Source organism: Panthera leo, chromosome C2 (genome assembly GCF_018350215.1).
Source record: "Panthera leo isolate Ple1 chromosome C2, P.leo_Ple1_pat1.1, whole genome shotgun sequence".
Lineage (NCBI taxonomy): Eukaryota > Metazoa > Chordata > Mammalia > Carnivora > Felidae > Panthera > Panthera leo.
The window spans coordinates 68,783,465-68,807,651 of record NC_056687.1 but is presented as its reverse complement, the minus strand read 5'-3'; the positions used below and the strand labels follow the sequence as shown (position 1 = coordinate 68,807,651).

The 24,187-nt window shown below is 39.6% G+C and overlaps 1 protein-coding gene and 1 long non-coding RNA gene across 4 annotated transcripts in view; one reads left to right on the top strand and one right to left on the bottom strand.

Moving 5' to 3' along the window:
• Positions 1-131: 131 nt before the first annotated feature.
• LOC122198484 lies at positions 132-19,926 on the bottom strand. 3 transcript variants are annotated; one of them, XR_006193005.1, is made up of 4 exons: positions 19,276-19,926; positions 3,963-4,052; positions 3,596-3,677; positions 132-297 (listed from the first exon to the last, which is right to left on the bottom strand). It is a non-coding gene; the product is annotated as an uncharacterized LOC122198484 (long non-coding RNA). The 3 variants fall into 3 exon arrangements; XR_006193003.1 differs by lacking the exon at positions 3,596-3,677; XR_006193004.1 differs by lacking the exon at positions 3,596-3,677 and having other exon boundaries at positions 19,796-19,926.
• Positions 19,927-20,031: 105 nt separating this feature from the next.
• Positions 20,032-24,187, top strand: part of HACD2 (3-hydroxyacyl-CoA dehydratase 2) — a 101,752-nt gene continuing 97,596 nt past the window's right edge. Inside the window, 3 exon segments of the mRNA XM_042903134.1 lie at positions 20,032-20,120; positions 20,123-20,228; positions 22,880-22,997. Of these exon segments, the coding sequence (XP_042759068.1) occupies positions 20,075-20,120; positions 20,123-20,228; positions 22,880-22,997 (270 nt within the window). The 5' untranslated portion in view covers positions 20,032-20,074.

Below are 24,187 nucleotides of genomic sequence, written 5' to 3'. Positions count from 1 at the left end.
TTAGAGCTTTTGAAGCTTTTCTTCACTTAACTGTGTTTAGAAGACTATAACCTTTGTGTGCATGTATGTTGTGTGTGTGTGTGCATGTGTGGTGTGTTTGTTACAGATTTTTAATGTCTTGAAATTGTGTTATGTTCTCGCAGTTTATTATGCCATCAGAATGGTAAATGAGAACACTACAACTGTAGTTAGCTCACAATTTTTAAATAAAGGATACCACAGTGCATGCTGTTTGTTCAGTCTCTGCAGCCGCCTCTTTCTTGCCATGTCACCAGCTGTAGACTACCCTGATGGATCCTGGAAACAAACAAATGTTGTGCTGCATGAATGGCTTAGATGGTTGTGATTCACTAAGGAACAGGATGACTGACGTAGTTCTTGTTGCTAATAGGCAGCTTGATTTGCACATGTTCAGAATTTCTCTTGAGTGTCATTTGGTTCAATTACATTCTACAGGTATTTAATATCTATAGGATCCTCATAATGCTAAAACCTATATGACATTTTTGGTATGTGACAAAATCATTATCATCATTAATATTATTTACCAGGGCTTGGTTTGCATTTGTAACGTTGGTGCAGTTTCTTACTGGCAACCAAGTTCCATCTTTCCGTGTCTTGACATTGAAACATTTGTTAGGAGGAAATTCCTGATAATGCTCCTGCTTTATAGGAAATCTGTTATCAGATGGTGAGCCTCTTATGTCTTGAGTGTTCAAACAATATTATAGATACTCTAGAAACAATCAAGACATGCTAATAAATATTGGACTAGATCATTCTATGATTCTATGGTATAGTCTGGAAGGAAACAATCCATTGGTCAGTTAATATTTAATTTTTTTCATTTTTTAAAGGCATTTACAATCCACAAATGTTCCTAGTGAGGAAATTACTAGTTTTAAAGACAAGGATTTTTTATTCCTTGCTAGGGAAAAATGTACCATACGTGTTCTGCACCAGGAAAAATAAATACATTTTCTCCCATTCCATTTTCATCCCAAACATATAAAAATCCATTGGTTGCTGCTTACATTGCAGAACTTCATATTAAATGATATTTCTGTGTGTAATTAAAAAGACATGCTATTGGGGCGCCTGGGTGGCTTGGTCGGTTAAGCGTCTGACTTCGGCTCAGGTCATGATCTCACGGTCCGTGAGTTCGAGCCCCGCGTCGGGCTCTGTGCTGACAGCTCAGAGCCTGGAGCCTGTTTCAGATTCTGTGTCTCCCTCTCTCTCTGCCCCTCCCCTGTTCATGCTCTGTCTCTCTCTGTCTCAAAAATAAATAAATGTTAAAAAAAATTTTAAAAAAAGACATGCTATTGTCAGCTCTAACTTTATATAGTCTTTTTTTCTTTTTTAAAGCCATTTTCTTTTTTAAATTTTTTAAGTTATTTTTGAGAGAGAGAGAGAGAGAGAGAGAGAGACAGAGCATGAGTGAGGGAGGGGCACAGAGAGAGGGAGACACAGAATCCAAAGCAGGCTCCAGGCTCTGAGCTGTCAGCACAGAGCCCAATGCAGTGCTCGAACTCATGAACCTGAAGATCGTGACCTGAGCCGAAGTCGGACGCTTAACCAACTGAGCCATCCAGGTGTCCTGAGTCTTTTTTTCTTTTTAATCAAAGTGTTTGAGTTTTTCACTTTTCACATTTTACCTGCTTTTAATAAATCTATGCTAATGAGTATCAAGGAGATAAAGGATAATTCTAAAGAAATTCAATTCTCCCACTTTTTAAGAAAACACAAGGTAATACTACTTTCTTTACCCCTTAGGAACTCCTCCATATTTTGAAAGGGAGGCTAATATCTGTGCCAGTCACTACTGAGGCTCTTTGCCCCCTGGCACAGCTTTGCTGGCTCCCTGGCTAGATGGGGCTGTGACTAGTCCTGGTCAGTAAGCTGTGAGTAGAAAGTGATGTGCGTCCCTTCTGAGCCAGAGGATTTAAGTACTAGTGCAAGACTCTCCATGATGACTGGCAACATGTGAGATGGTGACTACTTTATCTGCCTGGGTCCCCAGCCAACCCCAAATGGGCATATAACACAAGTAAGAAATAAATCTTTGTTCTTATAAATCACGATTTTAGGGTTCTTTGTGGCTGCAACATAACAGACTATCCTGTTACAAGGTCATCACTGTATTCTAGATCTGTTCTAATAAGGTAGCCATGAGTCACAAGTGACTAAACAACTTAAAACTCAATTCCTCTGTTGCACTAGCCACATTTAAAGTACTAAATAGTCGGTGCATCTGGGTGGCTCAGTCAGTTAAGCGTCCGATATCAGCTCAGGTCATGATCTCATAGCTCGTGAGTTGGAGCCCCGCGTCGGGCTCTGTGCTGACAGCTCAGAGCCTGGAGCCTGCTTCAGATTCTGTGTCTCCCTCTCTCTCTCTGCCCCTCCCCTGCTTGCTCTCTCTCTCTCAAAAATAAATAAGCATTAAAAATGTTTAAAAAAATAAAGTACTCAATAATCAGGTATGACTAGTGGCTACCTTATTGAACAGCACAGATTAAAACTTTCCGTAAAGTTCCATCAGCACTGTTCTAGATGAATTAGGAATAAACAAGAACTCCAAATTTTACCCTAACCGTGCATATTACTTTTCAAATTACTGTGAAATGAAAACTTTAATGTTTGTATGAAATCAGTCTGGAGAGCATGGTCCATAGTTTCACCAATTATATTGAATAATCGACTTTATACCTAGGTTATAGTTTTTGATTCACTGCTTATATTCATATATATTTTTTTACTTTTTAAAACATTTTAAAAGTACCAATTCTGTGTTTCTCACCACAAAATCTAAATAGACCTGTAATTCACAAGCAATTACGAGACTACTTGGGATACCGAACAACCAGCTAGGACAAAAATCTCCAGTGTTTTTGGAACATGGAGCTACTTGAGATAGGGGAGCTTGCAATGGGGACATATGAGATAGATGCACAGGAGAGACAGGGTCACTAACACAGGATTTCCTTGACAGTGGACCAAAAGGAAGGTGGGAGGGGCCATTGCAACAGCTGCAATCATTTAACTTCAGTGGCTTCGTTCATTGATATTGGAAATATCCAGGAGATCTGCAGTGTTTGGAGACATCAAATTTCTAACTGCTGCTTCCTTGAAATTTCAGCCCACAGGCCCCACTGTGTTCCAAAGGCTAACATTCTGCAGCAAGGGCTCCACGTCAGAGACCATAGCCCCAGTGGCGACCACATGGAAATGTATGATAAATCTTCACAAGACATTATTGGACTCTCTGAGACTAGATTTCTTCTAGATGGAGATAACTAAGGAGAAGGAAATTATAAAGTAACCTGTCAATTTGGTCATTCACACTTATTAGCTTCTTTTGGGCAGACAGAAGTAGCCTCCAATAGTTAAGAGATAAGTTGAGCTACAGGGCTCCTCCACCATCTTATCTCAGATGGTGTGTTAAAGTGAAAGATGGCCTCGGTCCAAATATGTCATTTATTAGCAAGTAGTCCTACAACCTATTCTGCAAGGTCTGTGAAGTCGCAGATCTCTCTCCAGAAAGTACCTGACCTGTTCACTGAAGACAGATGCTGCAGGATACTAGGGTAGGATTTACCTAATCTGGTTAATCAGCCAAGTGAAGTCAGTTCCAGCTGGACTTCTTATTGGAGCTGTATCTCGTGCCTCAGTTTCTTCATCTATAAAATGAGAGTAATAGCTCTTCTCTAGTAGTTGTTACAAAAATTAAATGAGGGGCGCCTAGGTGACTCAGTCGGTTAAGCATCCAACTCCTGACTTTGGCTCAGGTCATGATCTCACAGTTCGTGAGTTCGAGCCCCACATTGGGCTCTGTGCTGACAGTGCAGAGCCTGCTTGGGATTCTCTCTCTCTCTCCCTGCCCTTACCCTGCTCGCTCTCACTCTCTCTCAAAATAAATGTTTTTTAAAAAATTTTTTTTAATTAAATGAACTTATGCACATTACCTGATCCTGATGGTAAGCACCTATTTTTTCTGGCACTCAGAGATGCTAAGATGTGTCAGAAACATGCTCTACCCTCAAGAAATTGTACTCCTGCAGAAACAAAATACGTATGTGAAAAAGTTATATACTAATGAAAGATGAAAAGAACTATCTAAATTCACCTACCTCCCACAAAAAGGACCTTTGAATCCGAAAGTGCCCATGCAATTGTACAAAAAATAATTGCTGTGAGTTTAGGAAATGCTACAACTGCCCTTTTGTTCTAAGGGGAAAGTTTTAACTCCCAGTCGCTACTCTCCTCTTCATAGTCAAAAGAGAAAAACTCATCTACCTTATGAGTCTTATTTCACAATTAAGAGGAAATTTCTCAGAGTTACTTCACTTGAATACCTTTATCCCAAAGAGTTCCCCAATTTTTTTCTTTATCTTTGATCTATCTGCCATTTAAATAACACCAACTCCCATGAAAAAAACTGTAAACGTCAATAGCTCTATACAGGCAGGACGGGGAGGGTGGGAAGCATGTGGCAAAATAACTACGGTCTGATTTGCTAAATGAGGAGTATGTTATGGAGATAAACATGGATTGATAATTACTAAAAAAAATCTTAAGGTCACCTTTTTTTTTTTTTTTTTTTTTGATATAACAAGCATTATCTTTGGGTGGTACCTTCCAGTTTATAGAGTGCTCCTCTATAAAAATCAATAGCTCCTTTCATTTTTTTAAGTCATTTAATCTTTTTGTTATCATAACTGTCCCTTTTAATCCCCATCCCCTACTTCCCCTATCCTCCCACCCACATATCCTGTGGTAACTATCAGTTTTTTCTCTCTGGTTAAAAGTCTATTTCTTAGAGGGCCTGGCTGTCTCATTTGGTACAGCATGTGACTTGATCTCAAGGTCATGAGTTCAAGCCCCATACTGGGCATGGGGCCTACTTAAAAAAAAGATTTAGGGGCGCCTGGGTAGTTCAGTCGGTAAGCATCCGACTTTGACTCAGGTCATGGTTTGTGAGTTCAAGCCCTGCATGAGGCTCTCTGCTGTAAGCACAGAGCTGCTTCAGATCCTCTGTCTCCCTCTCTGCCCCTCCCTTGGTCACTCTTTCTCTCTAAAAAAATAAATAAATCAACGTTTTGTTTTTTTTTAATTTTTAAAAATTGGTTAAGAGTCTGTTTCTTGGTTTCTCTCTTTCCTTTGCTCATTGGTTTTGTTTCTTAAATTTTACATATGAGTGACATCATATGGTATTGGTCTTTCTTTGACTTATTTTGCTTAGCATGATACTCTCCAGCTCTCTCCATGTTATTGCAAATGGCAAGATTTCATTATTTTTTTATGGGTGAGTTATATTCCATTTTGTGTGTGTGTGTGTGTGTGTGTGTGTGTCACATCTTCTTTATCCACTCATCTATTAATGGGCTCTTGGGTTGCTTCCATAGTTTGGCCGTTGTAAATAATGCTACAATAAACAGAGGTGCATATATCCCTTTGAATTAGTGTTTTTTGTATTTTATGGGTCAATACCCAGTAGTGCAATTTCTAGATTGTAGGGTATTCTATTTTTAACTTTTTGAGGAACTCTACACTGTTTTTTCCACAATGGCTGCACCAATTTGTATTCTCACCAACAGTGCAAGAGAGTTCATTTTTCTCCACATCCTTGCTAATACTTCCTTCTAGGAAGGATACTATATAATAATGAAGGGGACAACCCAACAAGAGGATATAACAATTGTAAATATTTATGCACCCAAAATGGTGGCACCCAAATATATAAAACAGTTAATAACAAACATAAACAACCAATAATAAGGGGCGCCTGGGTGGCTCAGTTGGTTGAGTGTCCGACTTCGGCTCAGGTCATGATCTCACAGTCCGTGAGTTCGAGCCCCGCGTCGGGCTCTGTGCTGACAGCTCAGAGCCTGGAGCCTGCTTTGGATTCTGTGTCTCCCTCTCTCTCTGCCCCTACCCCACTCATGCTCTGTCTCTCTCTCTCTCTCTGTCAAAAGTAAATAAACATTAAAAAAAAATCTTTAAAAGATAATCGATAATAATATAATAACAGGGTATTTTAATACCCCACTAAATGATGGACAGATCATCCAAACAGAAAATCAACAAGAAAACAGTGGCTCTGAATGACACACTGGACCAGATGGATTTAACAGACATATTCAGAACATTCCATCCTAAAACAGCAGAATACACGTTCTTTTCAAGTACACGTGGAACATTCTCCAGAACAAATCACATATTAGCCACAAACAAATCTCAACAAATTCATAAAAACTAAAGTCATACCATGCATCTTTTCTGATTATAACACTATGAAACTAGAAATTAACCACAAGAAAAAATCTGGAAAGGATATAAATACATGGATGTTAAATAACATACTATTAAACAATGAATGGGTCAAACAAGAAATCAAAGAAGAAATCAAAAATTACATGAAAACAAATGAAAATGAAAATACAATGGTCCAAAATCTGGGATATGGCAAAAGTGGCTCTAAGAGGAAAGTGTACAGGAATACAGGCCTACCTCAAGAAGCAAGAAAATTCTCAAATAACCTAACTTTATACCTAAACGGGCTAGAAAAAGAATAAACAAAACCAAAACCATCAGAAGGAAGGAAATAATAAAGATTAGAGCAGAAATAAGTGATATAGAAACTAAAAAAAGAAACAAAAAAAACACAGTATAACAGGTCAATGAAACCAGGAGCTGGTTCTCTGAAAAGATCAACAAAATTGATAGACTTCTAGCCAATTTAAAAAAAGACAGAGGACCCCAAATAAACAAAATTACTAAAGGAAGAGGAGAAATAACAAGCAATACCACAGAAATACAAACAATTGTAACGATATTATGAAAACCTATATGCCAACAAATTGGACAACTCAGAAGAAATGGATAAATTCCTAATTTTTTTTTTTTTTTTTTTTTTTGAGGAAGAAAGAGTGAGAGAGGGAGGGGGGCAGAGAGAGAGGGAGAAAGAGAATCCCAAGCAGGTTTCATGCTGTCGGCCCAGAGCCCAATACAGGGCTTGAACCCACAAACCATGAGATCATGACCTGAGCCAAATTCAAGAGCCCCACGCTTAACCAAATGAGCCACCCAGCACCCCAAATTCCTAACTTTTAATTGATGTTTACAAAAGTTAATTCACATTGACTTGTTTCTGACTGCATATTAACTACAGAACAAATAGGGCTTTGCTAGGTAGTCCCAGGAAAAGGCTGGGTAGATATCTTTTTTAAAGTGTCTAGAAAGCTCAAAATGGAGGATCCTATTTTCTGGAGAATCAGAAGACCAAGGGCTTAGAAAATGAGAAGCCACCATAGTAGGAGTGAGGGCCAAACAGGACCTACTGAAAATAAGCAGTAGCTCTGCTCTCTTTGGAACCCACACTAAGCTGAGAGTAAAAGGATAGTAACTTTTTTTTAAAGCTCTAAACCCTTCACAGACAAATATGGGAGAAGACAAATGAAAATAACAGATTTTTGGAAGACAGAAAGCAAAAAGATAAATGGGCACCTGACTTAGAGCACAGAAGCTGAAACCTGACTTCCTACAGAGAAGGAAGCCATAGAAAGCAGGCCAGTTTTGTCCTCAAGAATTCCTAAAACGCTAAAGACTGGAGGAACCCGGTACCTATGAGGGGGTCCTTAAAGGGGATATAAGGTATCAACTCACAGATGGAAACCGAGGTCTTTTAGGTCAAAGAAGGTCAAAAGTCCAACTAGAAGACTAAGAGACAGGTGGGATGGAATAACTATGAATTAGGACAGACCAAGGTCCAGAGTCCAGGTCAGTCTGAACACATCCTTAATACCCAAAAAGTGCAGAAATGAGGCCGATCCTAGAAAGACATTTTCTTGCTCAAGCAGTTTTAAAGACAGATAAGCTTCTTCAAATTGTTTGTCCAAGAAGCCAAATCGTTTAGACTTTCCATAATGAACTTTCTTAATGGATGCCTTATATTCATTTATTTACAATAGAAGCTCAGTTAACTAATTTCCATTTAATCCAACTTGCCCAACTTAACCACAATTTTCATTCCTCTGTAAAATAAATTAGATGCCCACACACTTCTGAGTTGTACATTTACCAGCAGTCAATTGGGTTTGTTCTTAAACTTACTTAGCCAGTTCTACTTGCAACCGTAATCACATAATTTGATTATTATATAAACCAACAAAAATTGAGTGATAAAGGGAAAAGTAGTTTCTGCTATGGAAAGCAAATTAAGACTAGTGGCCATACATGGCAGACTGAACACTCAACATTTATTTCCTGCCTCCCCAAACCCCACTAAGATGAAAGGACAAAGGCATAAACCCACAAGGGCAAAGAAAAGAGGTGAGACGGTAGACATCAGTGTTGACAAAATTTGGGGATAGACTAATTGGTAATTATGTTTGCTCTTTTTCTTCTCTGCAATTGTCTGCAGGAGAGCAAGCCTCAAAGAGGAAGCTGAGTCCTACCACAGAACTAGGCAAAAGTAGAGGAATTAGATTGACTCCCTCTCATCTCTTCCTCTAGCCCATATGGCCCTCTGACAACCCTGGCAGAAAAGAGGATTTTCTAAAGTTAGGCTAGAGAGGCCATGGACAACAGGCCCAAGTGAGATGGGGGTGAAGCAACTTGGAAAACACAGGGCTCAGGGGAAAGCTACACACTAAACCTTGAAACTCCAGCCCTCTCCCCCTGTGTGGCTGCCAGTACTCTGACTGCCAGGCAAGACCAGTTACATAATTTGCAGGGCCCAGTGCTAGAAAAAAGTATTAAGAATTTCAAGATAGTGACATCAGAGCATTTAAGCAAGTGTGAGGTCCTTCTAAGCACGGGGGCCCAGGTGACTACACAAGTGTGCACCCGTGAAGCCAGCCCTGCTGCAGGGTATTCCTGCACAGGCAAGAGGTTGGAACATTTTTCTTTGAAAATTGGGCAGCATGAAGAAATAACCCACACATGCTGTCATACAGGAATTTCTCAATAAAACAGCCCAATTTTCATCCAACTATCAATGTGGGTATTTTATGCATTTGAGGGTGATTTCTGTGTGGAAAAAAAGATTCATTGGAAACCATTCTGGGTTTTTTTTAATGTTTATTCATTTTTGAGAGAGAGGGAGAGAGAGAGAGACAGAGCACGAGCAGCAGAGGGCCAGAGAGAGAGGGAGACACAGAATCAGAAATGGGCTCCAAGCGCTCAGCTGTCAGCACAGAGCCCAACGTGGGGCTAAAGCTCAAGAACTGTGAGATCATGACCTGAGCTGAAGTCGGATGCCCAACTGACTGAGCCACCCAGGTGCCCCTGGCTTTTTAAGTAAGCTCTATGCCCAATGTGGGACTCGAACTTATGACCCCAAGATCAAGAGTTACATGTTCCATCAACTGAACCAGCCAGGAGCCCCATTCTGTTTTGTTTTGTTTTTTTTTTAATTAATATTTTACCTGTAAATGTTGCAGATTTTAAAACCCAGTTCTTCCCTAAACTATTAAATTCAATTTCCGGATCTGATTTGGTAGATTTACAAATTTACCAAGATGTAATACTCACTTTTTTTTTTTAACTTTTGAACTTCTTTACCCATTTTTCCCATTCTCCACCCTCACCTCAGGCAACCACCAATCTGTATCTACAAGGTTGTTGTTTGTTTTTTCCAAGATTCTACATACAAGAGAGATCATAACAGTATTTCTTTCTCTGTCTGACTTATTTCACTTAGCATAATGTCCTGCAGGCCCATCCATTTGTTGCAAATAGCAAGAACTCATTCGTTTTTATGAGTAAATAACATTCTGTTGTTTATCTGTGACATAATTTCTTGATCCATTCATACATCAATGGACACTAGGTGGTTTTCACATCTTGGCTGTCATAAATAGTGCTGCAATAAACATAGGGTGCATATATCTTTTCAAGTTAGTGTTTTCATTTTCTTCAGATAAATACCTAGAGGTTGAATTGCTAGATCATATAGTTTTAAGTTTTAATTTTTTGAGGAACTTCAAAAAATTTTTTCCATAGAGGCTGCACCAATTTCCATTCTACCAATTGTATACAAGGGTTCCCTCTTCTCCACATCCTTCCCAACACTTGTTATTTCTTGTCTTTTTAATACTGGCCATTCTAACAGGTGTGAGGTGATATCTCACTATGGTTTTGTTTTGCATTTCCCTGATGGTTAACAATGTTGAGTGTCTTTTCATGTACCTATTGGCCATCTGTATATCTTTTTTGGAAAAATGTCTATTCAGATTTTCTGTCCATTTTCTAATCAGATTATTTTTTTGCTATTGAGTTATATGGGCTCCTTATATATTTTGGATATTAACCCCTACCCAGATATATGATTTGCAAATATGTTCTCTCATTCAATAGGTTCCTTTTTTTATTTCATTGATGTTTTCCTTTGCTGTGCAGGGGCTCTTTAGGTTAATGTAGTCCCATTTATTTATTTTTACATTTGTTTTGGTGTCAGATTAAAAAAAATACTGTTTTGGTAATACCTATGTCAAGGAGCTTACTGCCTATGTTTTCTTCTAGCTTTATGGCTTCAGATCTTGTGTTCAACAGCTTTTAACCCATTTTGGGTTGTGTGTGTCATGTAAGACAGTGGTCTAATTTCATTCTTTGTATGTGTCTGTCCAATTTCCCCAACCCCACTTATTGAATTTTATTTCTTTTTCTTGCCTAATTGCTCTGACAAGGAATTCCAATATCATGTTGAATAGAAGTGGAGAGAGTGGGCATCCTTGTTTTGTTCCCAATCTTAGATAAAAAGCTTTCAGCTTTTCACTGTTGAGAATGATTTTAGTTTTGGGCTTGCCTTTTTTGGCCTTTATTGCTTTGAAGTAACTTCTATACCCACTTCATTGAGTTATCATAAATGGATATTGAATTTTTTCAAATGCTTTTTCTGCATCCATTGAAATGATCATGATTTTTACCCTGCACTTTATTAATATGGTATATTACAGTGGCTGATTTATGGATGTTGAACCAGACTTCCATCCCTGATTATATATCAACCTAATGGTTACCACTAATCAAAAACCAGCAATATGCACAAAAAAAAAAAAAAAATAGAGAAAGGAATCCGAGTATATCACTAAAGAAAGCCAGCAAAACCATGAGATAAGAGAGCAAGAGAAGAACAAAACACAGAGAACTACAAAAACAACCAAAAATCAAATAACAAAATGACAATAAGTACATACCTATCAATAATTATTTTGAATATAAATGGACTAAAAGCTCCAATAAAAAGATCTAGGGTGATGGAATGGATTAAAAAAGCAAGACCCAGGGGCACCTGGGTGGCTGAGTTGGTTAAGTGTCCAACTTTGGCTCGGGTCATGATCTCATATTTCATGGGTTTGAACCCTGCATTGGGCTCTGTGCTGACAATGTGGTGCCTGCTAGGGATTCTCTCTCTCTTCCCCTCTCTTCCCCTCCCTTACTTGTGCTTTCTCTCTCTCTCATAATAAATATGATCATTTTTTAAAAAAAATTTTTATGTTTATTCTTGAGAGAAAGAGAGTGAGAGAGAGAGAGAGAGAGAGAGAGTGAGAGCATGAGTGGAGGAGGGGCAGAGAGAGAGGGAAACACAGAATCTGAAGCAGGTGCCAGGCTCTGAATTGTCAGCACAGAGCCTGATGTGGGACTTGAACTCATGAACCACGAGGTCATGACCTGAGTCAAAGTTGGACACTTAACTGACTGAACCACCCAGGTGCCCCATAAATAAATAAACTTTAAAAAATAAAAATAAAAAAGTAAGACCCTGACATATGCTGCCTACAAGAGACTCACCTGAGACCTAAAGACACATGCAGGTTAAAAGTGAAGGGATGGAAAGGCATTTACCATGCAAATGGGAGTGAAAAGAAAGCCAGGGTAGCAACACTTATGTCAGACAAAATAGACTTTAAAACAAAGACTGTAACAAGAGACAAAGCAGGACATTATATAATCTAACAAGAGAACAATCCAACAAGAAGATATAATAATTGTAACTATTTAGACACCTAACATAGAAGCACCCAAATTCATAAAGCAGCTAATAATAAAAATGAAGTAATTGACAGTAACACAATAATAGTAGGGGTGTTTAAAACCTCCACTTACATCAATGGATAACTCACCTAAACAGAAAACCAACAAGAAAACAGTGGCTCTGAATGAGACACTGGACCAGATGGACTTAACAGATATATTCAGAACATTCCATCCTAAAACAGCAGAATACATTCTTTTCAAGTGTACATGGAACATTTTCTAGAATAGATCACATATTAGGCCACAAAGTTAGTCCCAACAAAATAAAAAAAACTGAAGTCATACCATGTATCTTTTCTAACCAAAACATTATGAAACTAGAAATCAGCCTCAAAAAAAAAAAAATCTGGAAAGACCACAAATTCATGGAGATTAAATAACATGCTACTAAACAATGAATGGGTCAACCAAGAAATAAAAGAGGAAATCAAAAAAAACCTGGAGACAAATTAAAATGAAAACACAACAGTCTAAAATCTTTGTGATGCAGGGGCGCCCGGGTGGCACAGTCATTTAAGCATCTGACTCTTGATATCAGCTTGGGTCATGATCTCACAGTATGTGAGTTCAAGCCCCACATCGAGCTCTGCGCTGATGGCACAGAGACTGCTTAGGATTCTGTCTGTCCTCCTCTCTGCCCCTTCCCAGCTTGTGCTCTATAAATAAATAAATAAGCAAACAAACAAACAAACAAACAAACAAGCAAACAAGCTTACAAAATTTTTAAAAAATAAATAAAATCTTTGTGATGCAGCAATAGTGGTTCTAACAGGGAAGATTATAGCAACACAGGCCTACCTCAAGAAGCAAAAAACAATCTCAAATAAACAGCTTAACCTTACACCTAAAGGAGCTAGAGAAAGAACAAATAAAACACAAAACCAGTGTTAGGAAGGAAATAATAAAGATTAGAGCAGGAATAAACAAAATAGAAACTCAAAAAAAAAAAAAAACCCCAAAAAACCCCAGTATAACAGATCAATGAAATCAGGAGCTTGTTCTTGAGAATGATCAACAACATTGATAAACCTTTAGCCAGACTCATCAAAAAAAACAAAAACAAAAACAAAAAAACATAAATTCCTAGAAACATATTACCCTCCCCAAACTGAATTACCAATGAAATCGAATCGGTAACCAAAAAATACTATGAAGCCAGCATTGCCCTGATATGAAAAGCAGATAAATGTGCTTCAGAAAAACTGTACTCTTAATCCTTTTCACCTATTTCACCCAGAGCCCCCCTCCCCAGTAACATCAGTTTGTTCTCTAGAGTTAAGAGTCTATTTTTTGGTCTCTTATTTTTCTCTTTGTGCTTTTATTTTGTTACTTAAATTCCACATATGATTGAAATTATATGATATTTGTTTTTCTCTAACTTCTTTCACCTAGCATAATACTCTCTAGCTCCATCTACATTGTTGCAAATGACAACATTTCATTCTTTTTTATGGCTGAGTAATATTCCATGGTGTGTGTGTGTGTGTGTGTGTGTGTGTGTGTGTGTATACACCACATCTTTATCCATAATTTGGCTATTGGAAATAATGCTGCAATAAACATAGGGTGCATATACCTTTTTGAACTAGTGTTTTCATATTCTTTGGATAAATACCCAGTAGTGGATAATGGATCATATGGTAATTCTATTTTTAATTTTTTTTAGATACCTCCATACTATTCCACAGTGGTTGCACCAGCTTGCCTTCTCACCATAAGAAGTGCATGAGAGTAAAGTACACTTACTATGATGAGCACTGAGTAATGCATAGAATTGTTGAATTACCATATTGTACACCTGAAACTAATATAACACTATATGTTAACTCTACTGGAATTAAAAAAAATTTTTTTAATGTTTATTTATTTTTAAGAGAGACAGACAAAGCGTGAACAGGGGAAGGGCAAAGAGAGAAGGAGACACAGAATCCAAAGCAGGCTCCAGGCTCCGAGCTGACAGCAGAAAGCCCAATATGAGGCTCAAACTCATGAACTGCAAGATCATTACCTAAGCTGAAGCAGGACGCTTAACTGACTGAGTCACTCGGGCTCAATTTTTAATTTTTTTTTAAAAAAGAGAGAGAATGGTATACTGCAAAGCAGAAGGAAGAGAAAGTCTGGCTTCCTTTCAATTAAATGACTGTGCACAATGTCTTTTCCCCCAGTAAAAACATGTCCCAGTGAGTTTCACAGATCTTAACTAATTACATTTCTTTTTCCTCTTTCCAGAGGGGACCAGATGTGTTTATTTCTGATATTTCCTGTGGTAGGTGTTTTTCATTTCTGGCCATCCAGTTCTAAACACACTTCCTATTCAGAGAAAGAAGCTCAAATGTAGGCAAGTAGCCCCTTTCCCTAGAATTTGGGAATGTGACCTTCCAATCAGTGCAGGAGAACCTGACCTTCCAATCAGTGCAGTGCCGCAACCTAAAAATCTGACCCTGCAGTAACACAGGAAGCAAATGACAGTTTTGAATCTTTCAGGGGTAGTAGAAGAAACAGTAATGGCAGTGTTCAATGTCCATTTGTGGCCAGGCCAATGACAGAAGCTGCTGGATACTAACTAGATTCTTCCTGTGTATTGATCTGGTCTCTCTTTTTGGCTGCCTAATTTCCCATGGCTTCCTGTCCATGTTCCAAACCTCATTCATTAGATTTTCCATCAATTTTGTGAGCTATCCATTGATCTTACCATACATTCTTTTCTCTCTAACTAACCTAAGTTGGTCTCCATTGTGTGGGAACCTGGAAATGATTAATACCTTCCCCTTTTGTGTGGAAGTTACCTTTTCTATGATAAAAAGATGAGGGAGAGAAGTGCCTCCTAAGCAATTGCTCCTAAGTCAGGTGGCCAGCTCTAATCCAAAAATATCCATGATTAAGATTTGGGTGCTAATCTCTTCTTTACTTTTCTTTATAGTTCTACTACCTGTGTATATATCCCAAATTATACTGTATACGTTCTTTTGTGCCTTACTTTCACTCAGTATTTGTTTATGAGATTCATCCAAGTTTTCAAGTACAGCTCCAATTTGTTCATTTGCATGGCTATAAAGTAACCTATTGTAAGAACATATCAAGATTTATCTATTCATTCTACTGTGTATAAGACATTGTATTCAGTGTGAAGCTAAAATAAACAAAACTGTTTTGAATATTCTGGTATATGTAGCCCAAGTGGCATTCAAGGGCATCTACTTGGCAGAGTAACAATCATGGGTTATGTGTACCTTTGACTTTCCTAGATAATGCCAAACTATTTTCTGAATTGAATGCACCAACTCACCACATCAGCAGGCTTCAGGAGTTTCTCCTGCACTAAGCTGTGACTAACAACTGGTGTTATCAAATTGTTTCATTTTAGCCATCCTGGAGGATGACAAACAGCATCTCACTGCAGTTACAATTTTCATTTCCCTGATTAACAATGAACTTGAGGAGATTTACATATGTTTATTCATCATATTTTTTATTTGGTAAAGTCCCTATACAAGTCTTTTGTTCACTTTTTCAATGTGATTATCCCTCACTGATTTGAAAGAGTTTTCATATGTTGTGAAGGCTAGTCCTTTATTAATTATGTGTGTGGCAAATATCTTCGTCCACTCTGTACTTTGTGGGGGCTTTTGTTGGTTTTATGCTATCTTTTGATGAACAAAAGCTCTTTATTTTAATCTAGTCAAATCTAGTATCATTTATAGTTGGTACTTTCTTGTTTTAAAATTCTTCTTTACTTTTGAGGTCATAAGGATATTCTCTTATATTAATTTCTAAAAGCTTTAAATATTGTCTTTCACATTTAAGCCTATAAATGATTTTTGCTTCTGCTGTGAGAAAGGGATATCCCATGTGGATATCCAACTGTTCCAGCAGCACTTATTGAAAAGCCCATCTTCAAACCATATGAGACTCAACTACAGAGAACAACCTGAGGGTTACTGGAGGGGAGATAGGTGGGACATAGGCTAAATGGGTCATGGGCATTAAGGAGAGCACTTGTTGCGTGAGCACTGGGTGTTGTATTTAAGTGATGAGTCCCTAAATTCTACTCCTGAAACCAATACTACACTATATGTTAACTAACTTGAATTTAAATAAAATGTTGGAACAAAAACAAAAGAAAAACCCATCTTTTCCCTACAGCATCTCTGTCATACACAAAGTGTCTATGTATATTTGGGTCTGTTCGTAGGCTCTCTATTCCACTCCATCAGCCTATTTGCCATCCATTTGCCACTACCATACTATCTTATTTACTATAATTTATAATAAATCTTGATACAGATCAAATTCTCCCAATATCTTGACAGTTTTTCAACCTTCACATTTCTATGTAAAATTTTAATTTCCTTATCCAATTCCACAAAAACAAAAATTAACAAATAACAAAAACCACCTGATGAAATTTTGATCTGAGATTGCATGCAACTTATAAATTAATTTAGGGAGAACTGTCATCTTTACCATATTGGGTTTTTCAATTTATGACTTATAACAGCATTCAAACCAGTCTTAAGGGTTAACTTGCTTCAAGCTTATGTACTTCTTGCTTGCTGACCTAAGTCCCTTGGTCTATAGCAGAACTAAATTACTTTCCTTGGGATTTGCAGACCACTGGCCTTGTGGAGTGAAGGACCAAATCTCCCAGAAGATAATGCCTGACTACACCTGAAAACAGCTGCTGATGATCCCAACAAGTCTGTTCAGTGTCATGTCAACATAGGACTAACGGCCTGGGCACTTGCTGCTCCTGCATATAGCCTCACTCCCTTTTCTCCTGCCTTCCCCCTTTAAAACCCTCCAACTTCATGTGGACAGTGATAATGGTCTTTGAGATGTTAGTCCACCATCTTCCCAAGTTGCTGGCTTCCTGAGTCAAGAAACCTTTCCTCTCCCACCATCACTTGTCTCAAGTATTGATTTTTGAGTGGCGAGCAGCTGAGTCTGAGTTCAGAACTAGTTCCCTGTCCAGTAACCAACTCAGAATGTCTCCACTTATTTTGGTTCTTCCTTAATGTCACCCAATGTTTTATTATTCTCTACATAGAATTGGAACATTAGCACAGAGGCCATGTAATTATGTACACATATTTTAAATTGTTATGTTTTCCTTATGAACTGAACCTTTATCATGATTATCTCTAATAATGCCTTTTGACTAATATCAATATAGATATAATTGCTGTATTAGTTTCCAATTGCTGCTATTACAAATTTCCCCAAGCTTAGTGCCTTAACACGATACAAACATATGGTTTTATAATTCTGTAGGTCAGAAGTCTAAAACAGATCTCATTGGGCTAAAGTCAGATGTTGGCAGGACTATGTTTCTTGCTAGACAGAGAACCCATTTCCTTATGTTTTCCAGATTCTAGAAGCCCCCTTCCTCCATCTTCAAAGCCAGAAACATTACACCTCTCTTTGTTTTTCTTCTACAGTTACATCCCCATCTGACTCTGATTCTTTTTCTGCCTCCCTTGGTGATTACACTGAGCCCACTCAGATAACACAGGCCAATCTCTACATCTCAAGGTCCTTGATTTAATCACACATGCAAAATCCCTTTTGCTAAGGAAAATAACACCTATAATCTGAGCGTTTGTGTCCCTCCAAAATTCACATGTTGAAATCCTGATCTCCAACACACTGGTACTTTGAGGTGGGGCCTTTGGGGGTTATTAGGAGTGGTATTAGCACCCTTATAAGAGAGGCCCTAGAAAGTTCCCATCGTTAGTCTCTCAATCTTAGCTCTGGTACTAGAGTTTACCCTCAGAGAAATCCTGGCTTTGGCTTTTGCTAACTGATCACTGTTATAATTTCAATGTCCTGTTCTTAACCACTACCAACAGAAGCTCGTTCCCCATTTCTAGCTCCCCCTTTGGAGATCCCTTACTTTCCTGCATATTTAGTAATGGTTTAAAAAGAATGTCATTTTTCTCCAGTCTTTGGGGGTTTTCTTGTCTTTTTTTTTTTTTTTTGGTAATGGAATGTAGTAGGCTGTATAATGGCCCCCCAAATAGGGCCCTACTCTTTTTTTTTTTTTTTTAATGTTTATTTTTGAAACAGAGACAGAGTGCAAGCAGGGAAAGGGCAGAGAGAGAGAGTGAGATATAGAATCTAAAGCAAGTTCCAGGCTCTGAGCTGTCAGCACAGAGTCCGATGCAGGGCTTGGACCCACGAACCGTGAGATCATGACATGAGCCCAAGTCTGACACTTAATGGACTGAGCCACCCAGGCACCCCAAATGGGTCCCTATTCTAATCCCCAGGATGTTACTTATATAGCAAAAGAAGCTGTGCAGGTATGACTACGTTAAGGATCTTGATATGTGGAAATTTTCCCAGATTATCCGCTAGAGCCCAATGTAAAACCAAGGTTGTTTGTTATAAGACAGCAAGTGGAAATTGAGAGAGTGCAAATTCAGTAACAGAAGCACAGACTGAAGTGATGCAACTATCAGCCAAAGAATGCCAGCACTTCTAGAAGCTGGAGTAGGTAAGCAATGGATTCTCCCTTGGAACCTCCAAAAGGAACAGCTCTGCCTGCACCTATCTAAATCTAATTGATTAATTAACCTCTCCACTTGCATGTCTAATAAAAATTTCAAATTCAATGCATAAAAAACAAAATTCCTGATTTCTGCCTTCATAACAGTTTCCTTTGTAACTCAGTTCCTCCAAGGTGCTCACAACATCTCCTTCACTTCATATTCCACATATAATATATACACAAATCTTATCAGGTCTTTTAAAATATGTCCAGAATTCAATTCAGTTTTCATCATCTCAATCACGACCACTCCAGCCTAAACCATTATCACTATGACCCTGATTACTGCAATAACTTCCTGATAACACCTTTCACCAACTAATAAATATTTATTTTCCACTAGCTCCTTCTACATGGTCTCTGGGAGACAGAAGAGTATCTCTTTCATTTAGTGCCGTGAACCCTCAATGCAACCTCACTGACGCTCCACTTGCTAGAATGGAGCCACAGACACAGCAATTCATTTAAGATGTTTGTGTGAAAATTAGTTGTAGGAGCCTTTTACAAATAAAAAAAGCCATGAATGAGCGAGTGGGATCAGATGGTTGAAGCAGTTTCCATAAGCCTTCCCTGTTTCCCTCAGCGGACAGGTTTTCTGTCTAAGCCAACACCCTTCTGTTCTTGACCACTGTGGGTGGAAAGTTTCTCGCTCCACTCCGCACCTCACCCTTAGCCGACCGCCTAATCACCTCGTCGTGGTCCCGCCTTGGCGACAGGTGAGCACACATGGCTTGGGTGGGAAGATGCACTTGAATCTTCCAGACCCTCACAAATGACACTGTATCCTTGGCCACACGTGCGACTTCAGTCGGATAGTAAAAAAGGGACACTTCTCGTTGACTTTCACTGTACCAGTAACTTGAAATTTAAAAGCCAGGGCAGAAACCTTCAGAGACTGAACCTTCAAGCTGGCTTCTGGGGAAAGAGCAGAGCGCACTCGCCATAAAGGCTCTCCTCTGCTGGTCCCTGGGGTTGATGGGAAGCAATATTCGTATGTATTACCCTGACCCAAAATAGCAGGTTATTAGATCACGTGCACAGCGGTGACGCTAGAGCCACTGGAAGAAGCAAGATGAGAAGGGAGAAAGAAAGCATCATTTTCTTGATCCACCATGGAGGCAGAGGTTATAGGTGAGAGAATAGGGACGAGGAAGCATCCAGATGGCAGAAACTGCGGCCTTGGCAAGGGAGGCCATAGGCGACACTGACCTAATCCAAAATGGCTCCAGAGGTTATAACCGGGAGCGCAAAAAAAGGCGGTGATTACGGTGATCAAAGATGGCGCTGGCGTCTGAAGGGAGGTGACGGGCGGGGGGGTGCCAGGAGTGTCTTTGCCCTCTTCCAAGATGGCGGCCGTCGTGGGCGCTGTCTCTGGCTCCGCCCCACGGTCTCGGCCCCGCCCCTCCCTCGTCCCTCCCTCCGCCTCCTCTCAGTGCCGAGTCCGGGCGGTGGTGTTCTCGCAGGGAGAGCGTGCTCGGGACCCTTGACATGGCGGCAGCGGCGGCTACTGCAGCGACAAAGGGGAATGGGGGTGGGGGGGACGGGCGGGAGCCGGCGAAGCTGGCGGCGCGCGGAAAAAGAAGGGCCCAGGGCCTCTGGCCACGGCGTACCTGGTCATCTACAATGTGGTGATGACGGCGGGGTGAGGCCAGGGCTCGGGGAGGCGGGGAGCGAGCCTGGCCGGGGAGGGGGCTCTGCGGCCGGCGGGGCCTCCGGGCCCCCGCGCAGCGCAGCCCGGGCGGTGGGTGTCTGGGTCCAGGCTCCGGGGCACTGTGGGCAGCCGAGCGCTGAGCCGGCCCGGGTGCCTGCCCGGAACTCCCGTCTGGGCGAGGGGCCGAGCAAGTTCTCAGGGACTGGGTGTGCCCGAGCTGGAGTTCCCGGGCACCAAGGCTGTACGGGTTTGAAAGCCGCCCTGGGGCTGGTCCCCAGGGCCTTTGGAAGGACGGGTGGGCTGGCTAGGGGTCGGCCATCCTGCAGCGCGGAGGAGAGCTCTGGCGGCAAGTCACGAATGCGAGCCATTTCCCCCAAGGGGAGTGGAGGGAGCTGTGGCTGCAGAGTGACCATATATTTAGGCGGCTGTTTTCAAAATCCAGACTGAGCTTTAATCTGAAAGGTAGTGGAGAAGCGTTCAAAGTTTTTGACCAGTGACATGAGCAGAGCTGTGCTTTAGATGAGTTGAGACTTTTTAGGAGGGATTGGGGTAAGGAAGAAGGAATTGGGGAGGAGGGCAATAGACCCTCCAAACTGGTTTTACCTTCTCTTGTTTCTCCCTCATTTCAGCCCATCCCTTGCCTCAGCAGGTTTAGTTCTAGTTCTGACACTAACTAGCTATGTGACCTTGGATAAATCACTTTGCTTTTCTTGTCCTCTGTTTTTCATCTGTAAAACTAAAGAATTTGGGTTAGGTGGGCTCTAAGGTTCCTCCAATTCTTTGATCCCATAGTTTTGGTGAGGAAGATCACAGGATCAGACTATTTGTTGTTGTTTTTTTTTTAAGATTTTATTTTTAAGTGATCTGCACCCAACGTGGTGGGGCTCAAACTTAGAACCCTAAGATCAAGAGTCGCATGCTCTGCCAGCAGCCAGCCAGGCGCCCCTGTTACGTGTTTTTAATTCGTATTCATTTATAAAAGATTTTCCCTAACATTTTATTATGAAAATACTTAAAGATGCAGAAAAGTTTAAAGAACTCTATGGTGAACATCTAGTTTTATTTATTTTTAAAATAGGTACTACATTGGCAGGTGCGTAATTCAAAATATTACCTAAGAGCATACAGTGAAACTCTTCCCTCTCACCCTTCATTTCCACCCAGATCCCCTCCCTGGAGGCAGCTAATTTTGTGATGCTTTCACATCTTCACATGCTGATACAAGCAAATATGTACACACACACACACACACCCTTTTTTAAAAATGCTAATGTCTTGTTAGCATTTCAGCACCTTGCATTTTTCACCCAAATATATATAGAGAGAGGTTTGTGGACTTGATTGTTTTATTAGAAATGGCTGGTGTTGAAATGTAGTTTCAAAGAGATGGTGACTTGCTTGACTAGCTTGAGATCATGGAACTTGTTAGCCGGAGATCTATATCTAGAACCTATTTCTCTTGACTCACAGGCCAGTGAAGAAATACTACAGATGCAAGTTTTCTTTATCACATAAATCGTCACAGAGTGACTTTTAAAAGAACATTCTGGAATGTGTGTGTATTTATATGTAAATTCTTATCAGCAAGGGCATTAATGAAAACATTGGACTGGAAAGAGATTTTAAGGTTCATTGGGGAAAAAGGAAAGAAGCCTTTATTCCTAGGTGATAGAGAGTAGGGAGTGGTGTCTTAAGCCAAGAAGAGAAATTGGGATTTTGAGAATAAAGTAGGCTTTTTTTTTTTTTTTTTTTTTTTTGTAGGCTGCTAATGTTGAGACAGTTACACCATTCAAGAATTCATTTCTTTTACAAATTCTTATTTGATGTCTTTGTATGATAGTTTCTGGAAATAACATAGATCATATATCCCACTGCCTGGTTGAGATTGTACATTATTTAGGTAAACCTATTGTTGCTTTCAAGGAGACATACCTTAATAATAAACGTCCATTTGTTTCACTATGGAGCTTAACAAAAAACTACAGGGCCTGAGAAATTCATTTTTGAGAAGGACACAACAGAAATGTAACATTCCTAGTGATAGGCCTAAGTGTTTCCCTGTTTTGTGTTTTGTATTGATCTGGATTAATTGATTTTGGGAAATTGAGCTAAAAATCCTTTTTTCTTTAAAAAACCCACCTTTTATTCTTATTTCATTTGCAATTTTAAAAGAATAGGGTATAGGTATGTTTCTGTGAGATACTTGTGACAATAGTTTAAAACCTCTTTTCTCCTCCCTATTATTATTACAGACCCTCTGACTGCACAGGCCATTTAAAATTTTCCTTTAACAGCTTTTTTTTTTCTCTTGTCTTAGACATTCTGGCACTTAATTTAGCTGCTCAAGGACCAATTTAGCTTATTCTCTTCATTTTGGCCTTGTTCTCAACAGGCAAGTTTGCCAGAAAGCTGAGCTCCAGATGGGTGAGGTGCCACTGTGCTTTTGCAGAGCACTCTTGGTTGGGTGTTGGTGGTGGTGCATTACAGCTTGGCATTTGAGGGCTATAGTTGATATAAATCCAGGATGCTGATTCTTCAGGTCGCCTTTAGCAGTATCTGTTGTTGCCAAATTTTCAATTACCTCAGATCCCCACTTTTTTTTTTTTCTCTAATGGCTCTTTTTTTTCCCCTCTTTTTCACAGGTGGCTTGTTATAGCAGTTGGTCTGGTCAGAGCATACCTGGCTAAGGGTAGCTATCATAGCCTTTATTATTCCATTGAAAAGCCTTTGAAATTCTTCCAAACTGGAGCCTTATTGGAGGTAGGTACTCAGATTTGTTGTTGTTACTGGTTTCTATCGTGATAAAATAAGAAACACGCTACTGAATTATATTGAAGGAGCCATAACTCTGTTGGATTTCCTTTAAATTTGAGAACTTGCCTCACAGCATTCTATAATGTTGATGACCAGATTTATCTTTGTGACATTCTGGATAAGGCAAACTCTCATTGAATTTATATTACCTGGAATATATTTTACATCCAACTTCTATTGGAAATCAAATGAAACAAGCTTATAAGAGGATTGTTTTTAATTCTAGGGAAATCCTAGGGAAGTGTTAGCAAACTCAGATCCTCTCAGCAGCCAGCTTATGATGGAAACAGTGAAGCTGGTAAGTGTAGGATGTTAGGAATGGTATATCTAAGAAACAGTAGAGCCTATATAAATGCATCAAAAATTTTTTTAAATAAATGTTCATTAATTTCCCTGTATGAAGAATAACACGTATCTAGTCCTGTCTCCTGTGTTCAGTATACGTTAGAGTTTTTGAGTTGCAAGTGACAAAAACTCAATGCAAACTATTCTGAGCAAAAAAGGAATTTACTGGCTTTATAGTTGATAAAAATAAAGGGTTAACTTACAGAATCAAAGGGACCAGCTCAGTTATGAGACCCCAGGATTGGATTGGATTTTGTCAGACTCTTTCCACCTCTCATCTGTGTTTATGTCTGTTTTCTCTTTGAATGTTGGTCTAAGGCTCCCCTACTATAGACTGCTTTCTCCACATGGAGAAGTTCTAGGGAAGGGTTCTGGTTGACCTTACTTAGACCAGTCACTCTTGCCTGTGATGTGAGTTAGTTGATTAGCCAGGTCTAGGATATAAGCCCATCCTTCTGGCCAAAGGGACTGTAAGCTTTGTTCATGGAAAAGGAGGTATAGGGTAGCTTTGGGCGCATAGTTAATTACGGTTGCAACAAAGATCTCGTATTCCGTTTCATTTCACTTAGCCTCCAGGACAAGCCCATCATGTCTTTTGGAAGGTTATTACCTTTTACCTCCAGGAAATGACATGCAACACCTTAAGCTCCCACCTTCACATTTGAAAGCAGAAAGTTGTTTTCATTTTTTTTTCCTCTCAGCAGAGGTTTCAATACTGTCCATATGTACATGTTTCAGGCAGATGGTATGGAAAAGTGAGCTTCCAGCTGTGAATCCAAGTACCTGTATTG